Source organism: Sus scrofa, chromosome 12 (genome assembly GCF_054392235.1).
Source record: "Sus scrofa isolate SSC_HxYL_T2T_F1_AM1 chromosome 12, Sscrofa_HxYL_maternal_Yorkshire_Landrace_v2.0, whole genome shotgun sequence".
Taxonomy (NCBI): domain Eukaryota; kingdom Metazoa; phylum Chordata; class Mammalia; order Artiodactyla; family Suidae; genus Sus; species Sus scrofa.
Window position 1 is genome coordinate 48,412,586 of NC_139394.1, and position 25,336 is coordinate 48,437,921.

Consider the following 25,336-nt stretch of genomic DNA (forward strand, 5'->3'; position numbering starts at 1 on the left):
CTGTGCTGGCCCTGGGCACCCACATCCATCAGTGAGGCCGCAGGCAGGTCCTGTGTTGTCTCAGCCTGGGTTCGAAGCTCCCATCTGCATTGGTTGTCAGGGCCCAGAGCCCGAAGCCCCAGTGGAGCCGGGGAGGGGGGAGGGAGGCCCTGAGTCCCCAGCCTTGGCCCTCTCACTCCTGGCCTCCTTGGGAACTGCTCCACTTGTGGTCTGGGGCAGACTTGTTTGTTTGTATTTGAAGTTCCCTGACTTCGAGTTTGACGTCAGGGCAGGGTTGCTGGTGGGAGGCTCGGTGGGGAGGTTGTCTCTGCACAAATGCACACGCCCGGTGGCTTCCACGGGAGAGCACGGGTGCATACCGGAGCGGGCACGGGATGGCTGGTTGTGAAACGCTGGGCTTGGGAAGTGAGGTCCCTTTCTCCTCTGCTCGCCTTGCTTTCCCTGGCATGCTCGCTCATTCTGCCCCTTGCCCGCCCATGGCAGCCCCCCTGGGTGCACTCCGGAGCCCTGAGGGCTGCCCGTCCGCACTTTTGGAGCAGAGCCCGTGCTTGGCCGCACCCGTGCGGGGAGCCTTCAGCTGCGTCACGACCCCCAGAGGCCTCCTTACAATCTCAGAAATCGTTTTGCAACACGCTGGCCGTGGCAGCCAGACCAGATTGCTTAGCAGGCTGGGTTGGCAGGAGGTCCCCAGAAGCACATTCCAGCTGCGGGGAGGAGTTGGGAGAAGGAAGGGGAATGACTGCAAGGCCTGGGCAGCGCCAGCCGGGGCTGGGGAGGGCACACCAGAGCTTCAGGGACCAGAGAAGGAAGCCTCGAGTAAGTCCCAAGAGCTTTGGCGGCTTCCTGAAGCTCTGGATGGGCTGGAAGGAGTCTTGGCACTAGCAAAGAGTGCTCTGGATATCTTTTTCTCTCAATTAAAAAAAATTTCTTTTAGTCATTATTTTTAGGGCCACACCTGCTGCATATGGAAGTTCCCAGGCTAGGGATCAAGTGAGAGCTGCAGCTGCCAGCCTATGCCACAGTCATAACAACACAGGATCCAAGCCGCATCTGTGACCTGTGGCAACACTGGATCCTTAACCCACTGAGTGAGGCCAGGGATTGAACCTGCATTCTCATGGATACTAGTTGGGTTCTTAACCCGCTGAGCCACAACGGGAACTCCCTGGACATCCTCTTAAGAGTACAGTGGGCCCATCTGGGAGGAGGGAGCCAAGGTCCCTGAGGTATGGGTGAGTTGGAGGCTGATCCCCGGACGTGGCTGCTGGCTGGAGGGCTGAGCGAGCCGAGGAAAGGGCGTGGACATGTGGCGGGGCTGTCCAGGTGCCTTGCCTCATTCCGCAAAGTACATAGGGGTCTCCTGGGAAGGGGTGACCCCAGGTGCCGACAGAGTGGTGACTAGCTTTAATGAGTTCAGAGCTGGTTTGGAGCCAGGGATCGGGAACAACCCAGAGAGTAGGTTCTTGCACGACAGGACCAGGCGTGGTGGCCCACGAGGGCTGGACACCTTTGGAGAGTATAGGGTAGTCTGTGGCTTTCATTCAGAAGCTACGCTGCATGAAACAGTCTGGACGTGGCTAGATCTGGGACTCGAAGCTGCACCAGAGAAAGACCCTGCCCACTGACACCTGGCTTGTGCCCGTCAGGACAGCTTAGATGAGCAGAGGGAGGCAGGAGTTGTTATTTGGGGAGATGGTGTGGAAGATAGAAATAGGCTCTGTGTTGAGGTCTGAGTCCCTTTGTGATTTGAAAAAGTTACAGAGCTCTCGGTACCTCAGTTTTATCTCCTGTAAGATGGGGAAAATAGGGAGTTCCCTGGTGGTGCAATGGATTAAGACCTGGTGTTGGCACTGCTGTGGCTCAGGTCACTGCAGTGGCACGGGTTTGATCCCTGGCCCCAGAACTTCTTCATGCCGCAGACATGGTCAAAAACGAAAAAAGATAGGAATAATAATATACGCCTTTAAGTCTCATGGATTTCTTAGCACATGTGCTTTGACCGTTTACGAGTGACTGTGAGTGTTAAGCCGTACTTGTCATCACACTGAGCCTGGACTCAGAGTTGCGCGTGGCTGTTTGCAGGCTGGGTGGGCGGGTGTCCCTCAGCCAGTGAGTGAGCCAGGCCGGCTGCCCAGTACCCACATGTCGACATAGCTCTTGTTTTCTCCCATCAAGAGTCTAGAAGGATCTGTGACTTTTTCAGTTATACGAAATGGTTTTATGGGGAGGATGATAAGCTTAGGGGATCTGGGGTTGTGTGAAGGTTGGGACACCACTCTTACACTGCAGTGCTTATCTTCTGGAAATTTCATGGAGAATCCCAGGAGAGAGGGGAATAAGGTACTGCATAAATAGAGGAGATTATTGTCACTGCCAGGGCTGATAATCGAGAGTCAACACGATTTCCATAGTTAAGATGACCCGCTGCTGTATGTGGGAGTCCGGTGTCTGTCTCCGCCTGTGCCCGGGATTCATTGCCCATTTGCATTTCACTGTCCGTCACCTCCGTCCCCCGTGATGGCCCTGCCTGCCCTGCCTGAGACAGGAGGACCTGGGACTCCAAGACGGCAGTGATCTGCTTGGGGTCTTGCAGCACCAACAGGCTCAGGGTGACAGTTGTCTTGGCATCTGATCACTTCTGTAGCCTGGATCACAGATTACCCAAAAAAGAGACCTCCCCATCCCAGGCCCTGTGTTTGGGGTGCAGCTGACTTTGTTTGCAAAACCAGTTGTCTGGAAAAGATGTGTTTTCTGCAAAGGTGCGAAAGCCGGGGTGAGAAGCTCTCCACGTGGCTCCGGTTTTTCCTCACCAGGGCCTTGCTTGGGGGCTGAGCAGGACAAATATCAACAGCATCCTTTTTAGTGAGTGCTCTGCGTGTTCCCGACCTTAGACGAAGCCCTTGGCATTGATGAATCCTGCAGTGAATTTTCAGCAGAGCTATGGAGTGTGAATTATTTTGTCCACTTTGCAGGTGAGGGAGCTAAGAGGAAGTAAACTAGTCACTGTCACACAGCTGATAAGTGATAGCACCAGGGGTGGCGCTTGGGCTCTCTGGCTGCCCAGTCCATGCTTCCCACTAGGGGTGATAGATTGGTTCAGTAATGGTAGGCCTGCCCCGCAACGATGAGAACAGGTGCTGGTGCTAAACAGGAGGCCTGGGCAGCCCCCCACCGTGGAACGTCTGCCCAGTCATTACTGCTGCCCCGCCTGGCCAGTCCGACACAGTGGCTGGCCCCCATCCAGCCACCCTTAGACAACCACTTTGGCCAGCATTGCCCTCTCTCACTTGTAGGCAAGGCAGCCACCGCTCTGGCCCCTTGGTGGCCGCCCCCAAGGATGTGGGTTCTGCAGCTGCAGAGGGGCTTGTGTCTCAGACCAGCCTGGCCCGTGGGTCACCTGTGACAGCCACGATGCAGTCTGAAGGGTGAATCTGGAGTCTAAGGGTGCAGGGAGGCAGGTTTGGGTCCAATGTGAAGGAAGAGTGATGAGGAAAGTCTTTCCCAGGAGAGGCTGCGGGCCTCGCACTGGAAAACCTAGAGCAGAGCTGAGCGGAAGGCGTCTCATGTTCCCGAACCCCTTGCAGTTCTGGGAACTGCGTCCTTTCCCCATGGAGGCTTCTGTCAGTGGCATGTGCTTTGGGAGATCTGACTGTGTCTGATCTTCAGGGGTGTCTGGCCAGCCACACCCCCACGGAGTACGAGGCTCACAGCAGCCTCATCTGGGAGAACTGCAGGGGAGTCACGTCAGAGCAGCCGCGGTGGCAGGTTATATTTGAGGTTGATCAGGTGCCAGGCTGGGCTGCAGGTGCTCATCCAAGGCAAACAGCTTCACCAGTCGATGCAGGTCCACTCCATCCACCGCCTCTGGTGCTGATGGCGGGGGTGCGAGCATTCCGAGAAGAAGGGGGGCTCAGGTTCCCTGGAGGCAACCTGTGAACTGGGTCCTGACCCTCAGACCTTTAAAATGAACGAATGTCCCTGCTCTGTATCACCCGCGTTGTCCTGAAGACCAGCGCCAGCATTTGGGTCTTCTATAGCCTCATCTCCAGAGTGAGTACGACACCCATCACAGCTGCCACCGAGTGCATTTCCTTATTCTGGGCACTGTGCTGGGCATTTTTTTTTGTCTTTTTTTGCGGGGGGGTGCTCACTCGTGGCATATGGAGGTTCCCAGGCTAGGGGTCAAATTGGAGCTGTAGCCACTGGCCTACGACACAGTCATAGCGATGTCAGATTCAAGCCATGTCTGCGACCTACACCACAGCTTATGGCACTGCCAGATCCTTAACCCACTGGCAGGGCCAGGGATCGAACTGTGTCCTCATGGGTACCAGTCAGATTCGTTTCTGCTGTGCCATGATGGGAATCCCCTCCTGGACATCTTACATCCACATTTTCTCATTAAATTTTCACAATAGCCCTTTGAGGGAGATCAGCCCCATTTTACAGGTGGGGAAACTGAGGCTGACACGTTCAATCTGTGTTCACTTGCTGAGAGAGCGTGGTGGCAAGGGGTCCTGAGGCCACATCCAACTGGCTCGAGAGCTGGAGTTCCTCCTCAGAGCTGCACCATGTCTTGGATGTAGTTGGTGTAAACAGCAGTAACCTACTGGTGCCTGTGTTCTTGTTCTTGGTCCAAGCCCTTTCACATATGGTTACTTTGGCCCCAATTTCCATAAAATGATACCCTTTTTTATGGCGAGATTGAAGCTGAGCTAAGGGTTTCCCCAGGAGACTTGATCTTAAGTGTCAGAGCTGGGACCAGAGCCTCGGTCTTGCCGCCTAGGACACTTAGTGAGCGCCTGCTGGGTACGGTGTCTCAGTGATAGCCACCAGCTGTTTGTGGGCTGACAGGATGCTCTTCTGCTCCTTCTATAAATCAGGCTGAGCGTCAGGGCAGGGGCGGGTTGCACACTCGTGAAGCAAAAGAATATTGGAGGCCCAGGAAGACTTTTGTTCCAGCCCAGGGTTCCCCCTGCGGCCAGAGTGCTCATGGCTCTTCCCCTCTCGAGGCTAGTCCCTTCGCTGAAACCCCAGGTGCTCTTCTGTTCTGCAGAATTTATATCTTGCGGTTTTGTGGTTAAGAGAAAATGACGCTACCCATGAAAGGCTCTCTTGGAGGCCCCTGGGGCTGGGCCAGGAGGCCCCTCTGTGGTTTGCCTGGGAAAGTAGCCCCTGGGTGCTTCTGCAACAGTGACCAACTTTCCAAAAAGTAAGAGCAGCCTTATTTTGCTCGGATGGGAGTGGCTGCCCCTCATCCAGCAGAACCCAGATCAGCAGGTGTGTCCTTTCTTCTTTAGAAGTTCCAGGAAACAGCAGCTGCCAGGACACCAGCAGTTGGGTCAGTGCGCACCGAGACCCGTGCCCTCTCCTGGTCCCCACACAGCCCGCCGGGCTTACAGGTTGTTACAAGGGTGCAAGTGAGGAACCCCTTTCTGTGCTGCAGGGTTCAGCAGAGCCCCAGGCAGGTTTCAACCTGCTCTGGGCTGTCCAGTGGGGATCTCTAGTAGCCTTTTCTTTAAAGTGGGATTTATTTTATTTATAAAATATGTTTTTTTTTTTTCCCTAGTAGTCTTTTAAAAAGAAACTCTTCACTTCTCTTCGGGGGAAACTCGCCCTGTTTTTTGAGACTCTCAGGCTCCTGAGCCATCATTTTCCTAACTGGCATTTGTTTCCCACTGTTATCTCCATAAATGTGTGTGTCTGGCAGGGCTACAGAATGTATTGTGGTTCATGTGTCTGTTCATTCACCAAAGGTTTTACAACAGCAAACCACGTGCCACGTGCTGTGCTGCCTCCTGGGGTCTAGTGGTGATCAGGTGACCAAGAACACAGACCAGGCACCTGGCCTCGCGGAGTTTTCTGTCTCAAGAAAGAAGCAGGGGAGTTCCCTGGTGCTACAGCAGGTTAAGGATTTGGTGTTGTCACCGCAGTGGTTTGGGTCACTGCTGTGGCGTGGGTTCCATCTCTGGCCTGGGAACTTCCACATGCTGCAGGTGTGGCCAAAAAAACCCCAAAACAAAACAGGAAGCAGGAGAGTAAAATAGAAGAACTGCAGTGTGTGATCTGATGGAGGAGAAGGGCCGAAGGGCTTGGGGGAGGCTTCCTGGAGGAATGGATGTCTAGGCTGAGTTGTGGAGCCTGAGGGGTCACTGGGAAGAGACCCCTCAAGGGCTGAGGGCTTTGAGCCTGAAAAGGGCTGGACATGTTAGAGGGGCTGAACTAGAGGAAGCCCCAAACACCGGCTCATTGCCAAGGCCAGGCTGGCTGATCTCAGTGATGACCTGTGATGGCCAAAGTCTTACCCAGAACGGACGGCTTATTCATCAGCTCCGGAGGTATGGCCCTCAAAACCCTCAGGCCAATGACAGGCAGCCCTCTTTGCCACAGATGTTAAGGCCAGCAGCCCAGCCTCTTTGGTTAATGTGGAAAAGAATGGTTTTAACTTTGCGCAGTTAATTGATGGCCCTGTTTTTGGTCAGCAGTTTGATGCTGTGGTTTGAGAGCAGTTTGGAGAGGAGGGCAGGCCTGGCTGTGGGAAACCTTTTACCACGGGAAGGAGGTCCCTGTGTTTCCTTCCCTCCTTCCTTCCCCAGGGATCTCTGAGCACATGTTACATGCCGGATGCAGTCATCAGTGTTGGGGGGGACAGTCAAATGAGGTGGACGAGGTCCCTGCCCTGATGTATAATAATGGGGGACTAACCTAGTCTTTGGGCGGGGGGGGGACTGGTTCAATCCTGGTTCCAGCTGGTTCAATCCTCCCAACCAGCTGTGAGCTAGTATCTGCATCACTATCGGACAGATGAGAGAACCAAGACTCAGATAAATTACCACACTTCCCTAAGGTCACACAGCTGTTAAGTGGCAGAACCTCAATTCAAACCCAGGTTCTGTTCAACTCCAAAGCCTGTGCGGTGTCCTCTGCCCTGGGAGCTTGAATATGTTGGGGGAGACCCTATCAGAAGCTTGAACATAAGCCCCCACCCCACCCTACCCCCTGCCGTGATGGGGGCCACCAGAGAGGTGTAGACAGCGTAACTCAGAAGGGGAGACAGGGAATTCTGATTAGCCCAGGATGTCTTGTCCAGGCTCAGGACACCGTAGCTGGCGGAGAGAACAACTTCCGGTCAAAACGGACAGTTTGAGCAGAGGCCCCGGGGGTAGGAAAGCACAGAAGGCATTTGACGACCAGCTCCTAGGTGAGTGTACGCCCGGAGCGCTGGAGGGGAGTGGAGATGAGCCTGGGAAAGAAAGTTGGGGCCTTGCATTTAGAATTGGCCTCTGGTCACACGGGGAGGGACGGATCAGCACAGGGTGAGCCCAGATGAGGGCTGTGAGTGCCTCTCCTTAGCCCCGAAGGATAAAAGCAGCACCTGTGTGTTCACGTTTGTTAGCTTTGTGCTCTGAAGATGCTCCCAGGGGTTTAGGTTCCAAACTAGGACAGCCAGTATTACGCTTCTTATGTGGCAATCTGGAATTGCCAGCCTCGGCAGAGAGTGTTCCATTAGCAATGTCTGCTCAGAGGTGGGAAGCCCAGCAGAGAGCATTCGATTAGCAATGTCTGCTCTGGGTATCTGAGAGGCATGTGGTACAGGAATGCCCTGGGGTTTTTGCCTTTGTCCAGGTTTCACTAAACATCCAAGCTGTACAAGGAGTGGGATTATTGTTATTCTTACTCAGTGTTTCCCCTCTAGCACTTACTTGTCCCTGCTTGCTGTTGAGCCTTCTGAGTTAACAGAGCTCAAGGCCTGTGAAAGGACCCCTGCCCAAGTCTAGCAGATAATAGCCTGGGACCAAACACATGTCTGGGGGAAATTTCAGAAAGACTGATATAGAAACAATGGTTCTGTTGTGAAAATGAGTCTCATTTCATGCCCCACATTGTCCTGTCCCTAAGGGTTCTTTACCTGGGGTCCGTGTAGATAGAGTTCAGGGGGTGCATTAATTTGGAGAGGAAAAAAATATCATATCTTTTTTTTTTTCCATTAACCTTAACTGAAATTTAGTATGTTGTTCAATTTGAAAGTAGGCAACAAGGCACCGTCATCTTAGCAAATACGTATGAGGTCACCAGTGGAAAGCACAGCTGTTTTCATGCCACGTGACAGTTGTAGAGCCATCTGAAAAAGCAGTGTATACTTGTCACAACTTCAAAGACATGAGACCCGTGGCTAGACATTGTTTAGTGCTTTCATAAAGAAGCTCTTAGTGCTCTATCACAATGTTAAATCATATTTTAATAAGTGTATTTAAAAATAATTGATTTCCTTTGTAGTCCTAAGTGCTCTGTTTTATGCATTTAAAAGCATTATTCGGAATTCCCGTCATGGCCCAGTGGTTAACGAATCTGACTAGGAACCATGAGGTTGAGGGTTCGATCCCTGGCCTCACTCAGTGGGTTAAGCATCCGGCGTTGCCGTGAGCTGTGGTGTAGGTCACAGAAACGGCTCGGATCTGGAGTTGCTGTGGCTGTGGTGTAGGCCAGCGACTACAGCTCCGATTAGACCCTTAGCCTGGGAACCTCCATATGCCGTGGGTGTGGCCCTAGAAAAGACAAAAAAATAAAAAATAAATAAAAGCATTATTCTCGGAAAGGAATTGAGGACCTCCCCAGATTGCCGAAGGGGTCCCCAAATGGTCCAGAGCTCCTGTTTGGAAGTTGGGAGCCTTTCTAGATATTTGAAATTTTAAATAATTAAATATCATTAATTATTTTTTAGCATCTTGATGGTGCTAACAAAAGAATCCTCACCCTTTAGAGAAATACACTAAGATGTTTACAGATGAAAGAAAAAGGAATGAATTAACAACAGCAAAAACCCTCGTGGAGGCAGCAGGCCCTGGGGAGTGGCTCCAAATGGCAGGATTTCTTCCAACAAGGCTTTGAAGGTGGCACTTGCTTTGGGAGCAGCTTCAAAGTCACCATCCCAGCAGCTCTCATGGGGTCCCTGACTCGCTGGGTATCAGCCGAGCCATTGGCTCCTTGGTCCTCTTTGGGTTGTGTGCTCATTTCCATCTGTTGGAATCCACTCCCACTTCTTCTTCTTCTTCTTCTTCTTTTTTGTCTTTTTAGGGCCACACCCATGGCATATGGAAGTTGAGGCTAGGGGTCCAATCAGAGCTGCAGCTCCCAGCCTGCACCACAGCTCATGGCAACACCAGATCCTTAACTCACTGAGTGAGGCCAGGGATCGAACCCGCATCCTCATGGATACTAGTCGGGTTTGTTACCCCTGAGCCACGACGGGAACTCCCCACTCCCCCTTCTTAATCAGCCCCGGCCGCGCCAGGCCTACCGTCTGGCCCTCCGCATTCTTCAGCATAGTGTGGGCACCTGGTCAGTCAGGGTCCAGCGTGTGTCAAAGAGAATACAGATCTGACCTCATTCACATTTCTTTTATTTGAAGTTTTAGCCTCTTGAAAGCTGTGGACGGCCTTCAGAAAATGCACAGACACACAAGTCTGAACTGTGCATACATTTCAGAGAGTGGGTCTGGAAAGCTTCTTGATGAACGCAAGTCAGGGGCCTTTGCCAATAATGCCAGAGCCCGCAGGCCTGGCCAGCACTCTGCGTGCGCTGTGTGCCGGGCACATACCGAGTGCTTCATTGCTTCCCGGCCTCCCTGAGAGGGATGTTCTATGGTCACCCCCATTTTCTGGAGGAGGAAACTGAGACTTTTCTGGGGGTGCAATATTAAGTCACTTGTCCAAGGTCACAGGGCTAGAGTGTGTCTGAGCCCCCAGATCCCAACCCAGGCCATCTGATTCTGGGCCAGAAGCGTCCTAAGTGGAAGGTGGCTCATCCTCCCCAAACCCCCATGTCTTCCCTGGATCATCGTGTCATCACTTACCGACTCCGCTGAGCCCTCCCCTCCCCTGGCAGGAAGCCAGTCTCTGTTTAGCCCTGTTCTCTGTTCTGCGCAGTCTTGACCATCGCCCGCTGAGGATGGTGGTCCTGAGGGTGACGCCTTGGGTGGGGTAGGGGTGACGGCTGGGTCTCTAGGTTTCCCCACAGGCTCTCCCAGACCCTCCTCCCCTCCCCCCGCCCCCCTCGGTTTCCTGCGTCACTCTGTTTGAAGGGCAGCAGAGGGGCAGCTGGCAGGCCCCTGTCCTTATCACGGGCTCGTGTTTGCCAGAGCTCCCCATGTCGTGCTTGGGGCTGCCACAGGCACGTGCCCCCAGTGAACCCCGCTTTTCTCTCCTGGGCACCCCCCTCGCAGGCGAAGCTGGTCCGGTACATTTGCAAGCAGCGGCAGTGCAAGCTGAGCGTGGCCCCCGGGGAGAGGCCCTCCGAGCTCAACAGCTACCCTCGCTTCAGCGACTGGCTGTACACCTTCAACGTGAGGCCGGAGGCAGTGCAGGTACGTGGGCCGGGCCGTGGGGGCTGGGGCTTGGGGGGTCATGCGAGGGAACCACACCCAAACCTGAGAACTAGCTCCCCCCATGGCTACAACAGAGGGGAAGGGGACGTGGAGGCGGGGGCATAGGTGGTGGCAGCAGGAGGGACCCAGGGTAAATGTGGCTCCGCATGTGTCCTGGGCCCCATCGCCTTCTGAGCCGGACAGCCGGACCACACCATGCACAGGTTCGCACTTCTGGAAATGTTGGCTGTGCCGCAGACCCTGAGTTAAGCATTCTGTGTAGATAATCTCACTTAATTCTCACAAAACTCTGTGAAGGCGTTGCTATCATGATGGCCATTTTATACATGACAACATTAAAGGATAGGACGGTCAAATAACTTTTTAAAATCGTACACATAGTGATGATAGCTTTGGAATTTGGAAGCAAGGGTCTGTGTGTAGCTTTCTCCTGCGACCGCAATAACATACTGTCTTCCCTCCTTTGCTCCCTCTTCCCACCCATCCAGTCTACCCACCCACCTATCTGCTAACCAACTAATCCAGCCGTATTCACGGAGAGTGGCGGGGGTCAGGGGCCAGGGGTCAGGGGTCAGAACATATCTCATGGGGCATCAATAAAACAGTGCTTGGAAGGTGCGGTCGTACACCCAGCCAGGTCTTTTAAATCTCTTATTTCTATTCTAAAATTTAAAAAATCAACACTTATTATTGTTTTAAAAGTAATATGAATTCATTTATAAAGATGCTTTGGAAAACAGAAAAATGAGGGGGAAAAATCACATGCATATTCCCACCACTCAGAAAATCTGTGATCAGTAAGATTTTGATATTTCCTTCTAGTCTCTCTCTCTTTTTTTAACCCTAATACTTAAGTTTTTTAAAAAGTCCCTAAAGGGTTAGACCTTTGCCATCTGGCCAATATTACATATTTGGAATGTGGCAAGTCCCCATTGAGATGTGTTATGATTTCAAAGATGTAAATTCAAAGATGTGCTGAATTCTGAAGACCAGATACAGAAAAAAGAAAATATTAATCGCTTTTAATATTTAATCTGTTAGATGATGACACTAGTTTGGATATATTAAGGTAAATAAAATGTGATTAAAATTAATTTTATGTATATTTACTTTTTAAAATGTGGCTACTCAAAAATGAAAATTTAAGCGTGTGGCTTGCATTGTATTTCTGTTGGGCAGCACTAGTTTAAACTATCCTGAAGAGGAGTTCCCGTCGTGGCTCAGCGGAAATGAATCTGACTAGGAATCATGAGGTTGCAGGTTCGATCCCTGGCCTTGCTCAGTGGGTTAAGGATCCGGCATTGCCATGAGCTGTGGTGTAGGTCGCAGATGCAGCTCGGATCCCGCGTGGCTGTGGCTGTGGTGTAGGCCGGTGGCTACAGCTCCAATTTGACCCCTAGCCTGGGAACCTCCATATGCCTCAGGTGTGGCCCTAAAAGAAAAAAAAAAAAAAAAACTATCCTGAAGGAACAATTTTATATTTTGCTCTTATCATTTGAGATGCAAACCACCATGGTTCCCCACTTAGTAACCCCCTCTTTTTTTTTTAATATTTGAGTATATGTGATGTAGTTTACCAGGCAGAGGTTAATTCCAGTTGTTCACTATTATATATAACACATAATATGTAATCTATATATTAAGAATTTTAAATATTACGTTACATGTTATATAACATTATAATGTGTTATATATTATACATGTATATTTTACATATTATATAACGTTATATATGTGTTACATATAATGTATAAAATACTTAAATATAGTATACATATGATATGTACTATATACTACATATAGTATATATATATATCTTCATATACTATATACCTTAACTATAGTATATTTAAGAATTTTCCCCTAGGAGAGATTCCTGGACAGGAGATGACATGAACATAAAAGGTTCCTGTCATGGGGGGAGGGGGAGAGAAGATGGGAGTCAGTGAGGGGACACCCCGGGGAGCTCTCAGCACCCTGCATGCTCCTGGCCGTGGCCCTGACCCAGGGGCTCTCGTATTTGTGGCATATGACAGCTTTTAAGAAGCTGGCAGAAAATGGAGTTCCCGTCGTGGCGCAAGGGTTAACGAATCCAACTAGGAACCATGAGGTTGCGGGTTCAGTCCCTGCCCTTGCTCAATGGGTTAACGATCCGGCGTTGCCGTGAGCTGTGGTGTAGGTTGCAGACGCGGCTCGGATCCCACATTGCTGTGGCTCTGGTGTAGGCCAGTGGCTACAGCTCCGATTGGACCCCTAGCCTGGGAACCTCCATATGCCGCGGGAGCGGCCCAAAGAAATAGCAAAAAGACAAAAAAAAAAAAAAGAAGCTGGAGGAAAAGAGTTGGCCCACGTGAAGGTTGAGGGCAGCTGCTTTGTGAGCTGGAGGGACCTTGGGCGTGTTATTAACAGTCGCAGGCGCAGGCGCACCTCATACATACATATGACCTGTATCTCTCTCCATCGCTCCTTCCATCTCCCTGCCCCACCCTCACTGCCTGACGGTTTTCTGCCCGACAGAAAGGAAACCCAAACATGCAATGGTTCATCCATCTCGCCAGATTTAAAACCATGGACTTGGAGACCCTGAAGAACTGAATGGTCCCTCCAGCCCCCCAGGCCAACCCCAGCCTTCACCCTGCCCCTCCCTAAGGCCTCGGGCCAGAGCAGCCTCTCTTCACACTCATGTCTGTAGCTTAAGTTGAAGTTCCTGGGGCCCCGCAAGGGCAGCGACTTGCCCAGCATCTCATCAGCATCATCCCTACCTGACAGACAAGGACCACCGGGTTCAGAGTGGCTGAGGGCCTCTCTGAGGGTCCCAGAGCTGGTAACAGGGGCAGACCTAAGGTTCAGACCCCAGCCTGCTGGGCCTCAAACTGTGCCTTCTAACTTCCTTTCTTGGGCCTAAGACATCTTTGACAGATGGTTTTGCTCCTGGAGGGATTTCTCTCTGCTCTCCAGGGACAAGAAGCGCATAGCCCCATGCTCATCCAGGCTATGCAGCCCTTCCTGTGTCCGTCTTTGGGAGAGGAGCCACGGAGGCTGGCTGCAGAGGCCTTTTGGCCTCTGGGGAGCCCTCTGGTGGCAGCCGGGACAGGGGTCTCCTACACATGCTTCCTTTTCCACCCCATCCTCCCATCTCTGTAAAAGGTAGCTTTATCCACACAAACCTAAGAATGTCCCTGTTTCCCGCCTTGCCCCTGCTCACAGGTGCAGTCCCTTGGGGAGCCCAGTGGGCGCTGGTCCAGGACCTACTGCAGACCCGTCCACCTCTCCCGGGTCCCCCTCCCCCAGCACCATGGTCCAGGCCACCGTGCTCTCTTGCCCAGACTCCTGCAGCAGCCCCAAAACTATCGCTCTGTTTATTATTCACTCTCTTCATTCCATGCTCTGCACAGCAGCCAGGGAGCCCACCGAAGAAACAGAAACTGGATCACCTCATTTTTCCAGTGCTTCCTAGGTCTTCCTGGAAAAAATACCAGATGCTTCACACACTTTGACCTCTGCTCCACTCTCTCTGACCTCATCTCGCTCACCCTCCCCTTTACTCCCTCTGGTCTGACCTTTGCACCTGCGCTTCCGCTCCCTGGAGAGCTCTTTCCTGGGCTCATCCCATGGACATCATTTTCGTGGCAGGTCTATTGTTACCTCCTCCAGGCAGTCTTCCTGATGATAGATTGAAAGATCATCCTTGTTTTTCTTTCTCTACCAATGCATCTTGGCTGATTTTTCTCAGAGGACACCGACCACTTTCTGGAGTTTATGCATTTGTTTTCTGTGGTCTGTCGCCCCTCTCCCCCCTGGAATACAAACTCCATGGGACAGGGACCTGCCTGCTGTGGGTTGTTGGCCACAGAATCCCCGTTGAGTGTTGGGCCTGATGTGATGACTGCTTGTTTGAGAGGAAGGAGGAAGGGTGGATCTCATCAGGACATGGCGTGTGCCCGGGAGCCAAGTCCTGAGTGGGTGGCGACACAGGTTACTCCAAGGTCTGGTCTTGTAAGAGATGCCGCTGTTGGGACCATAGCCCCAAAGCCCCACCTTCCCAACTATGCCCAGCTGCCCATGAGTCAGCCCCTGGCAGGACCCCTGGGAGAGTTGGTATTCCCAGGGGAGGGGGCCTTTTCTGGGGAGGCTGGGACGGGCCAGTGCCCCCAGGGAGCCCATCTGACATATTAGCCCCCTTCATTTCTGAAGGGGTTCTAGATGCCTGACCAGCCTCTTCCTGGGAGGCCTCTGTAGTCTGCTTACTGGGCTGCACCAGGACCAAGGCGGGCTCCTGGGGCCCCGAGGGTCTCCTGCTCATTTTGCCTCGAAGCTGACCTGTCGAGAGCACATCTGGGGTGTGCTGCTAAGTGCACTGCATGCATTGCATGGTCCTGGCTCTTGGTCTCATCCCTCTCAGAAATGCCTGGGTCCTTGCTCTTGGAACCTGGCCAAACCCTTTCACCTCCCTAAGCCTCAGTTTCCTACTCTGCCAAATGGGAGAGTAACCTATGTACTGTGGACTCACTGGGACAGCTGTGAAGGTCAGGCGCTTAGAGGCACCCTGGTGTTTGCTGGGCTGGAGGAGGGAAGATTAAGGCAGTTTCCTCACCTCTCATCCTCAGCTGCCATTATTCCTGATGGAGAGTCAGACCCAGCGGAGGCCGTTAGAGGCTCGCACACTGGGCAGCTCTACGTAGCCATCGGGGGTGTGGATGGAGGGCTGGGAACAGGGCCTGACTAGGGGCACTTTTCTAATCATGAGGCAGCTGAGGGCCTAAGAGAGAGAGCAGCACCTAGGACCAACTGGAGCTGGGCCCAGTGTCTGCCTCCCACCCCCTGCTGGCCCCAAGGGTTACACGCCAGCATCCTTGCCAAGTGTCACTAATAGGGTGGAGGAAATGAGGCCGGAGCGGGTGGGGAGCAGGAGGAGGGCGGGCCGGGTGGCCTGGATTTTCAGAACCACAAGGAACTGCTGGCGGGGGTCGCTCGGTCTCCCCCCAGGCTCCCAGACCCTTCTTCTCAACAGTGGTTTTTTCTTCCCCCAAACCTCAGTCAGTTCTTGGGCCCTAGGCCTAAGTACTCTGAAGGTTGAAAAGAAAGCTGATTCCTTTAGAAACTCCAGCCCCTGCTGACAGGGAGGGCCTGCCTTCGCTCTGCTCCCTGCGATGGGGCTGGGGCGGTGGGTAACCGGCAGAGTGAGAGCAGCTCCCCGCCAGGCTTCAAGGCCAGCCCCGGGGTGTTGGTCTGTTTTGTTCTGTGTCCTAACCCCACCCATCGTGTGGACTCTGCTCACTTAGGTCCTGATGCGTCCCGTGTGCTTCCAACCAGAAGTGGTTCTGGAATAGGTGCTAGTTCTAAATACGGCGAAGGCCCCCGCCTTTGCAGAGTTGATCTCCAAGACAGAATCGGTTGACTTCTGAATGTCATCGAAACCATTGTTGATTTTCTCAAATAAATGTTCTATTTTGGAATAGTTTTCTGTTGACAGAAAAGTTGCAGAGAGAGTGTGCGGAGTTCCCGCACGTACCCCTCCCCAGCTTCCCCATCGTGAGCATCACACGTTACCAGGGTACGTCGGTGAAAACTACCAACACAGCAATGGTCCGTGACTCCTGACTGAGCTCTAGACTCTATGTGGATTTCCCCGGTTTCTCCATTAATGCCCTCTTCTAGGTTCCAGTCCAGGGTACCACACTGTGTTTAATTCACATACAAATTTGTTCCTCCCCCCTTTTTATTTTATTTTTTATTTTTATTTTTTGCCTTTTCTAGGGCCGCACCTGTGGCACATGGAGGTTCCCAGGCTAGGGGTCAAATCGAAGTTGTAGCCACCAGCCTACCCCAGAGCCACAGCAACACAGAATCCGAGCGGCATCTGCAACCTACACCACAGCTCACGGCAACGCTGGATCCTTAACCCACTGAGCAAGGCCAGGGATAGAACCCGCAACCTCATGGTTCCTAGTCGGATTCCTTAACCACTGGGGAACCCCCACACACTTTTAGATGCTAAAATGGGATCATAGACTATATACCATTCTACAGGCTTTTAGTTCGAATCTCATCTCTGCGTTAGTCCCTGCAAACCCACCCCATTCTTCTGTAGCCGTAGAATAGGAAGGATTGGATAAGAGCTGGATTTCTCCATGATATCTTAAGAATGACTGTATTGGAGGGGTGCCCACCTGCACACACAGAGGCCCACATAGAGGGCATCAGCTCATGCCCAGCAGAAGCCACATGCTGGGCAGCAGGGCGCCTGGCATGTGGGAAGCCCTGGCAGATATTTGCTCGTGTGAAGTGACTGAGGAATGAACAAAAGTCACCGTGGGATGGAGACGAGGGTGGGGGGGAGTCAGGCTTTGAAGAAGGGTCTCTCTACCTGTTCTTTTTTCATTTGGTTTCTTGGTAAAGGGGTCCAAATCCTTGAAGTCAAGCAACGTCTTTGTGCTGAGCTGTGAGTACACTGGTGCAGTAGGTCCCCCAAGACAAGTTGCCCCCAGGCCATTCCCCGGGGCCTCTGGGACTGGTCTTTGTGTGATGGGACTTGTCTCTTCTCGGCTGCTCTTGACCCTTCATGGCTTTGTGACCAGGGCCCTGACTTGTCCCCCAGGAAAATGCCTGCATCCTAGGCCTGTGTTGCCGTGTGTCCGTGTATAACTTCCTCCTTCCTTTCCCATATCACCTCTCCAGCCTCCATCCCTCAAGAGCGATGTGAATATTATCTCGGCTTTTGTCCTTGGATTGTGGTCACCAGTTTGGGGTCACACGGCTTCCAGGAAACAGTGCCTTTCTGCTGGATGACGAGAGGGGACGGAGATGGAAGTGGCGGTGGGGTGGTGTGGCACTTCCAGGCTTCTGATGTAGACAAGAGGACTCTGCCTTCCTTCTCCTCCCACCAGGGTCCCATCTCAGCCCTCTGCACCTCCAGAGCCCCTGCTGTGGGCACTTCTGACCTGTGCGGCCGCTGATTGCTCCTCCCCTCCTGCATGGATGTTGGAGATGGGCAGCTCCAGAGACGCCTTCATACACTCACCCAACACCAGACCTTTGCCGAGCACAGTGCTTGTCCAGTAGAACCTTCTGTGATGCTACAAACATTCTGTTCCGCCCTGTGCACCGTGGCAGCCACCAGCCGCAAGTGGCCATGTGGCATTTGACATATGTATAGCGCAACTGAGAAACCAACATTTAAATTTCATTCTATCATATTGCATTTTTATTTAAATAGCCATTTGGCTCTGGCGGTGGTTGGGCAGCACAGGTCTGGAGCCCTCGCTGGCGGGCCGTGTGCCGAGAGCCAGGCTGCTAAAGACCCTCTCCCCAGTGCCTGCCAGGAGCACTCAGGCTAGGGAGTGAGGCACAGTCTAGAGCTGGTGCCAGTGTCTGGACAGAAACCAGCCTGGGGTCTCTGGGAGCGAGCGGGCAAACTCACCCCGGGGTCAGGAAAGGACCAGCACCAGGGAGGGCTTCCCTGAGAGCCGGGAGCTAGCTTGGCGAGAAGGGGAAGGGCTCGCCAAATGGAGGCACAGTAACTGCAAAGACCCTGGGGTCTGAGAGAGCTGGCGCCATCCTTGTGGGAAGCGTTTGCAAAGCACCTGGTCTGGGAGGAGATTGGTGAGGAAACAGGGCTGGTTCGTGGAATCTCCACGAGAAGAGTGGAGGGCTTGGGGGTTTATTTGGGAGATCACTGAAGTGTGGGTGCCTGAGATAGAGAAAGAAAACAGGGAGTTCCCGCTGTGGCCCAGCAAGTTAAGAACCCAACTAAGATCCATGAGGACGTGGGTTCCATCCCTGGCCTCACTCAGTGAATTAAGGATCTGGCGTTGCTGTGAGCTGTGGTGTAGGTCACAGACATGGCTTGGATCCCTGGTTGCTGTGGTGTAGGCCGGCAGCTGCAGCTCTGATTCCACCTCAAGCCTGGGAACCTCCATGTGCCCCATATGTGGCTCTGAGAAAAAAAAAAAAGAAAGAAAGAAAGGGAACACTAGGATTGTTTGAAGGAAAGAAAAACTCCTCCCAGTGAGACAGCTGGACTCATGGGGGGATGGCTGGAGGATGAGACAGGGCTCTGACCTGGAGCACGGCCTGGAGGGTTGGGGGCCTTAGGGAGGAGGGAGTGAGCAGGGGAGTTTAGAGGCAGGGCCCCTTCCCGGGGCAGCTAGAGGCACACACGGTGACCGTCCCCCAACCCCCCCCACACACACACCACCCCCAGCCCCATCTGCAGGCTGAAAACTAAAAAATCACAGCTTCACGTTCTGGCTGCAGCTGGGGAAATGATTTCAGAGCCTGCTGGCAGGGAGCCGTTTTTCTTCTTCAGCGATTTCCCCATTGGAAGTTGCGAAAGGAAGTGGAAGCGCTGGCTGGGATCGGCGCTGGCAGGGAGAGTGGGTGATGCAGAGGCTGGATTCCAGGGCCGCAGCCACGGGCCACAGGCTCCCCGAATAAGCTCTTGCTGGTGGTGTGTTTTGAACTGAAGATGCAGGCGGCGCCGGTAAGAGGTTTTCGTGGTGCCCCCAACGGGGCAGGCTTCTCTCCCCTTTCCTCTGTCCATGCATTCCCATGTTTAAAGTCAGGCCTCCCTCGGGCATGGGGAGGAGAGCTGCCTGGCCTCTGCCACCATCTTGGTTTCTCGTTGGCTGGGGTGGCTGTCATGGGCCCCGCATGTGGACCATATGGAGCGGGAGGCTGTGTGAGATTAAACCAGAAAAGCCAACGTGTATTTGGCTCCTGGGTTCCGCTTTAATCGACGTGGATCTTGCCGCCCTGGCTCCTAGCCTCTCCTCCCCACCTCTCTTCCCGTCCCCACCCTTTCCCTCTGGGAGCCAGAGGCCCCGCCATCCTGACAGCCTGGCTCTTTCGAGGCCGGGAGCCACCTCAGAATGCAGCACCCACCTGCACCCAGCTGCGTGCAGGGATCCGGGCCGACCATCAGCCCCAGCGGCCCAGGGCTGCCTCCATACTGATTTCTGATTCCTTCTGCTTCCTCCACCTCAAGCTTCAGCTGACGAGTGAATCCCACTAGCTCTATTTCCAAATATTTATCCCCAATCCAGCTATGGCTCTTTTTCATCGCTGCCACCTGCCTAGTCCTGGCTCCTGCATGGACTTGTGCAGTAGCACCTACGTTGCTCTTTGTATCACTCTTGCCCTCCTCTTCATTTCCTTGTTCCTGAGCCAAGAGTGGTGCATCTTAAAACCCCAGTCCGACTACCTCACTTTTCTGAATACAGCCCTTCATTGGTGCCTTGTTTGCACTCAGCATAAAATCCAAGCCCCTCGCCACTGCCTTCAAGGCCCCGAGGTATTTGGCATCTGCCTCTTTCCATGTCGCCTCCTGCCCCTCCTCACTCTTCCCCTCATGTTAGAACAGGTCCAGTTGCTTCCTGTCATAGCCCAGGGCCTTTGTGTGTTCTGTTTCCTCTGCCTGGAAATTTCTGTACTCTCACGGCTAGCACCTTCTCATCCTCTGACAGGAGCTTAGAAATGAGCTCTTCAGAGAAGCTGCCCCGTCTAAAATTACATGCCCCCCATACCCACCACTTTATCTCAGTATGCTGTTTCCTTTTAGCACTTATTCACAAATCTGTTATGTATTTTAGTTACTTTTGAATTTGTTTTTTATTGTTTCCTGATAGAATGTAAGCTCCCTAAGGAAAGAGACTATATATTTGGTTTGCTGCTATATCCTATGTGCTCTAAGGTGTAAGGTGAGTAAGGTGCCTGGCCCACGCTTGCTCTTCAATAGCTGTCTGTTGATTGGATGGATGGGGGATGGATGGATGGATGAATACGTAGGCAGAGGATGACGTGGTACCAGGGCATGTTGTAACTGCTTACTAAGTAAAAGATTCTTAGAACCTTTCCATAGCAAGTTCCAATAGAAGCTGGCTTAAACAAAACAGAGGGTCTTATCAGCTGTGGTGATACAAGTCCAGGAAGGTCTGGATGCAGGGGCTCGGATGGTACTGTTAGGGCACACTTCTCGGACAGTCCACTCCACATGGGAGGCATGAAGGGCACAAGCAGCTATGCCTCACTTTATTTCAGCATGGTGGTGTTTCCTATTGAGAGTTTCTTACCCTAGACTGTAGCAGAACAATCCCAGGGAAGTCTCTGATTGGCTTGGCTTTAGTCATGTGCTCACATCAGAACCAATCACAGAGCTAACCAAACAGAGAACTCCAGGCAGCCCAGACTAGGTCATGGGCTCAGCCCTTTGGCAGACTGGGGCTGGGCCTGAAGAGTCAGGCCACCTGCACTTGGGAAATGGGTGCCTGGAGGAAAGACAGCCTGCTGAGGAAGTAGCAGCATGCACGACACTTTCACACCCTTAGATACAATCACAGTTGCTACCACAGCTCTCCACTCCCTACCCTCACCAGGGGCTCTCCATGGGGATCGGTCATCTGACTTTCTCCCGGGGGTGGATCTCGGGGTGACCATTGGGCCCACATTTCCTGACAGTGAGCAGAACTCCTCTGTCTGTGTAGGAGGTGAAGGGCTTCAGGCTTCAAGATGCTGTGTTAAAGCATCTGGCAGGGGGTCTGCACAGATTGTGTTTCTGGAATATAATAGGTGAGCCTGTCCATCAGTTTTTCTTGTTACTAACATTTCTCATTTTCTTCACTGTGAAAGTCATAAATACTTATTTTTAAAAGTATAGAAAAGCAAAGGAAATAAGTCATCTCTCATCCTACACAGCAGTAAATGATTGCTTCTTGGCTTTTTAGGGTGTTTCTTCTCTCCTTAATTTTCGGTAATTTCCAGGTATGTTCCTTTTCAAAATGTGGAGAGTATCAAAACTAAAGAAAAGAAGACTCCCCTGACTGATGGTTCACCTCATGCTAAGAGGAAATGCTGGCAACATTTTTGTTCCGTTTCCCTCCAGGTGGCCTTCTTTGTTGCTTAATCTTTCTTTTCTTTTTCTCCTTCTCCTTCTCCCTCTCTTCCTCTTCTTCTTCAGATAAATCTAACTGGAGTATAGCTGACTTACGATGTTGTGTTAGTTTCAAGCGTACAGCAAAGTGAATCAGCCATACATATACATATATATACATGTATATATATATATATATATATATATATATATATATATTCATTTCTTTTTCTTTTTAAAATGCTGTTCCTTCATGAATTTATGCTGTAATTCTTTAGCGAGTGTTCCCAATGGGTCTGGGCCTGAACTATGAACTTTACATGGAACATGCCTTTCGCTCCTCCCAGTAGCCTTCTAGGGAGATGTCTTAGTCCATTTTATTTGGGCTACTATAACGAAAATACTGTAGAGTGGGCCGGGTGGCTTATAAACAGCAGAAAGTTATTTCTCGCCGCTGCTGGAAAGTCCAAGATCAAGGGCACAGCAGATTCTGTGTCTGGTGAGGACCCACTTCCTGGTTCATAGACCACCATCTTTTGTCTTCACCCTGTGGAAGGGACCCCACGGCTGGCTGGCATCTCTTTTAGAGGGGGCACTGATCCCGACCTGAGGGCTCCATCCCAAAGGCTCCACCCTCTAATACCATCACATTGGGATTAGGTTTCGGCAAATGAATTTTGTCAGGGGACACAAATGTTTAGTCTGTAGCAGGAGGCAATGCTTTTATCCTCAGTGTAGGAGAGCAATAGAGGAATGGACAGTGTCACTTACTGCAGGTCATCTAGATGGTAAGTGGTGGAGCCAGGATTCATTTCCACGAAGTCTGGCTCCCAAGCTGGGGTCATGAAACACATACACACCCTTTAAATTCTCATGGACATGGAGTTCCCGTCGTGGCTCAGTGGTTAACAAACCCGACCAGGAAACATGAGGTTTTGGGTTCGATCCCTGGCCTCGCTCAGTGCATTAAGGATCTGGCGTTGCTGTAGCTGTGTTGTAGGCTGGTGGCTACAGCTCCGATTGGACCCCTAGCCTGGGAACCTCCATATGCCACAGGTGTGGCCCTAGAAAAGACAAAAATAAATAAATAGATAAATGAATTCTCGTGTCTTGTTGTATGTCCTCTCTGTGATGTCTGAGCTTCTTTACTTCTTAAAAATTTCTTTTTTTTTCTTCTTTTTTTCTTTGACTGCACCTGTGGCATATGGAAATCCCTGGTGGATCAAATCCTCCCCACAGCAGTAACCAGAGCCAAGCGGTGACAATGCTAGATCCTTAACCCACTGCACCACCAGGGAACTCCTAAAATTCCATTTTAAAGTAACATGTTCTAAATCTAATTTCAGATGTTCCTTGTAGGAAAATTTGAAAATATAGAAAAGTTCAAAAAGGAAAATAAAGTCCCCTCACTCTCCACCCCGCCAGTCATGTAACTTTTTACATTTTTTTCCCCCATCAACAGCCAGGTTCACTGTTTTGGGTGAACAGCCTTGTGAGTTTTGATACGAGTAGTTGGTGCAGCTCTTCCTGCGGGTGCCTAAACCACCCAGCTCCAAATCTCTGAGAGCTGCTGCAGGAGAATTGGGGGCCGTTGGGGGTTCCTGGGGGGGCGGTTTTCCCAGATGATCCCCTGGGAGGAGGGGGATGGTGCTCCTTGTTGGCTCAGGTCTGACTCTTGGCAGCGGGGCGGGGGGCGCAGTCACTGAGGCAGGGACCATCTCTCTGTCTGGGGCCTGGTCTCTCAGGTGTCTGGGGTGCCCGGCCCCCTGCAGTGAGGCCCATAGGAGCCCGAGTGTCTTACACCCAGCACCTGCTCTGGGAGGTATGTGCTGACTCCCCAGCTCCCAGGCACAGACTATTTTTGGCTGCAGTGACTGTTCACTACAGTCATGAAAACAGAAACTCCTCTCTCTACCTCGTCCTTCCCTGGGACACCGCACCAGGGGCCGGGGCTACCGGGGACCCTGGGCTCGGACGCCTCGTCATGCATTGCCTGTGGAGCTGGGTGACAGCCAAGGCCTCCAGGGGCACAGGGACTCCACCACCTGTGGTGCTATGCCGAGCACGAAGCCTGGACCAGCCCGAGCTAGAGGGTGGCGAGGTAGGCACTGGGGTCTGGGATCGGGCGGCCTTTCCATGAGAGCCTGGAATGGGTGGTCTCACTGAGTGCCAGGTCGTCACTTTGCTAAATGTCAGCCAAGCACGGCTGGTGACATGGGCGTGCTGGGGTAGAGTGTGCCTTCCGCTGCATTCCCTGCCTTTCTCGGGGCTAAGTGGCTGGTGGGGGCCCGTCAGAATCTTGCTGAAATAAATCTTCTCCATCCTTCTAGTGAATGGTTCTGGACCCGTTCATGCTTTTGGTTTGAACAGGGCATACACTTGTTTTGAGCCTCCTCCTGCTGCTGGGAGCTTAAGAAACTGGGGTTGTAAGGGCTGGCCCAGCCCTGCCTCCCGGTGCTTCTGGTCAACCAGATAAGGGGGGCAGCCTCGTAGGGCCGGCGCGTGCTAGCATTGGAGTTACATGGGCCGGGGTCCAAGCCAGGCTCCGGCACTCACTTGCTGGGTCTTAGGTGAGTAACGTAATCTCTCCGGACCTCACTTTCCAAAGCAGTTGTGCCCACGCCACTTCACGAGTGGCCCTCGTATGAGGAGTTATTTTATGACTAGATTGGTTGTGAAAAGAGGAAGCTGAGCAAGAGTCAATGTGCCACAAGCCTGGGTGGCTCTCAGGGCGCAGAGCCTGGGTGTTTGGGTGTCGCTGGTCACGTGGGATTTGCTTCTTCTTTGTGAAAAGGAGAAAAGCACGTCCCCAAAGTGGGCATGGGTTGAGGGGGGGCAGGGACCGGGAGCCCAGGATTTCTTCCCAGCCACCATCTTCTGAGGCACCAAGACATCAGGGTCTTGCCAGGCTCCGGCTGAGGTCATGAGCCCAGAACCCCGCTGCTTCCAGGTTCCTCGGGGCTCTGGAGCCACAAGGAGGGCACGTGGCATAGCACCCCTTAGACCTGCACCTTTGGAGGAGATTCTCAAGGCCGACTTCAGGGAGGTCGTCCCCTTGGCCCTCCTCTTGGCGCAGCTCAGAAAACTGGGCAGGAATGAAACTTTTACATCTGGTGGGGAATGCCCACCCGGAAAACGGCAAGCTGTGCCAGGCCTCGGTACCTCCTGGTGTCACCGGCAGGGCCTTGGTTCTCGTGCTCTTGTTCTGAGTCACCCAGGCAGGCGCCCTCCCCTCTCTGGGCCCCGGTTTCCTCCTCTGTAAAGTGAATGTTGGTCTCAAATGCCTCAAGAGCTCCTTGGAATTCTGCCTTTACCTTGGCAGAGGAAGGGCTTCTCTCCTCCCTTCCCAGCCTCGTGAATACCCATTGGCCCCTTCATGTCCTCAGCCCTCGGCGGCCCTGGCGGCCCTGGCGATGGCCTCCTTGGCTTAAGTCCTGGCTCCGTGGCTGCTGTGGGGCAGGGGTTGTTTACAGGGTTGGTGGAAGACTGCAGAGAGGGGCTGCCTCCCTCCAAGGGTCTCCCAAGAGATGGCGATCTCCTGCTTGGACGTTGTAGGCAGCTCTGAACAATGGGGCCCTGTCCTCAGCCGAGCAGCCTGCTTTTCAGGTCTCCAGCTCTGGGCTCACGTCCTGCAGCCTGGCTCATCCCCCACCCGGACAGACAGCACAACAAACAGCCTCAAAGGACAGACTGCGTGCTGAACGCTGGGATGCTTGCCCCTCTGGTGGAGGGGTCTGTGATCTGTCTTCTGGCCCCTCGGGGGGCCCACCAGACTCCACCACTGGGGCCAGGCAGTGCCAGGGACCCTGAGCCAAGTCTGCCGTGGCTGCGGGATCGGGGGCTTACTGGTTGCGCTCAGAGCTCTCAGCCTGCGAATGTGGAGGAGGCAGAGTAGACTTGTCTGGGGATGCTCCTTTGAAGGGTGTGTTTGCACAGGGGAGAATCAGAAATAGATGTTGGGGACCAGCAGGCAGCAAAGGCGGCTGCAGACATGGGCACGCCTGAGAGCCCCTGTCTGTTTCTCTTGGTGCCTTTACCCCCAGGAAAGCTGGTGCCTTTCAAACCAGACGCTGCTCCCTGCACCC

The 25,336-nt window shown here is 52.7% G+C and overlaps 1 protein-coding gene and 1 long non-coding RNA gene across 17 annotated transcripts in view; one reads left to right on the forward strand and one right to left on the reverse strand.

Moving 5' to 3' along the window:
• KSR1 (kinase suppressor of ras 1) overlaps window positions 1-25,336 on the forward strand; it is a 150,098-nt gene that overhangs the window by 74,150 nt on the left and 50,612 nt on the right. For 12 of the 16 annotated variants that reach the window (XR_014821453.1, XR_014821451.1, XR_014821452.1 and 9 more), the window contains one exon: window positions 10,223-10,363. Coding sequence is in view for 5 of the 16 variants with exons in the window: in XM_005669083.4 (XP_005669140.2) it covers window positions 10,223-10,363 (141 nt within the window). In the remaining 11 variants the exon portion in view is untranslated. Of the gene's footprint in view, window positions 1-10,222; window positions 10,364-23,108; window positions 23,353-25,336 lie in introns of those variants that run through there. The other 4 variants (XM_084985263.1, XM_084985265.1, XM_084985264.1 and 1 more) reach the window with 1 other exon arrangement.
• On the reverse strand, window positions 4,168-11,840 carry LOC146398269 (uncharacterized). Its single transcript, XR_014821467.1, has 2 exons — window positions 9,084-11,840; window positions 4,168-8,509 (listed from the first exon to the last, which is right to left on the reverse strand). It is a non-coding gene; the product is annotated as an uncharacterized LOC146398269 (long non-coding RNA).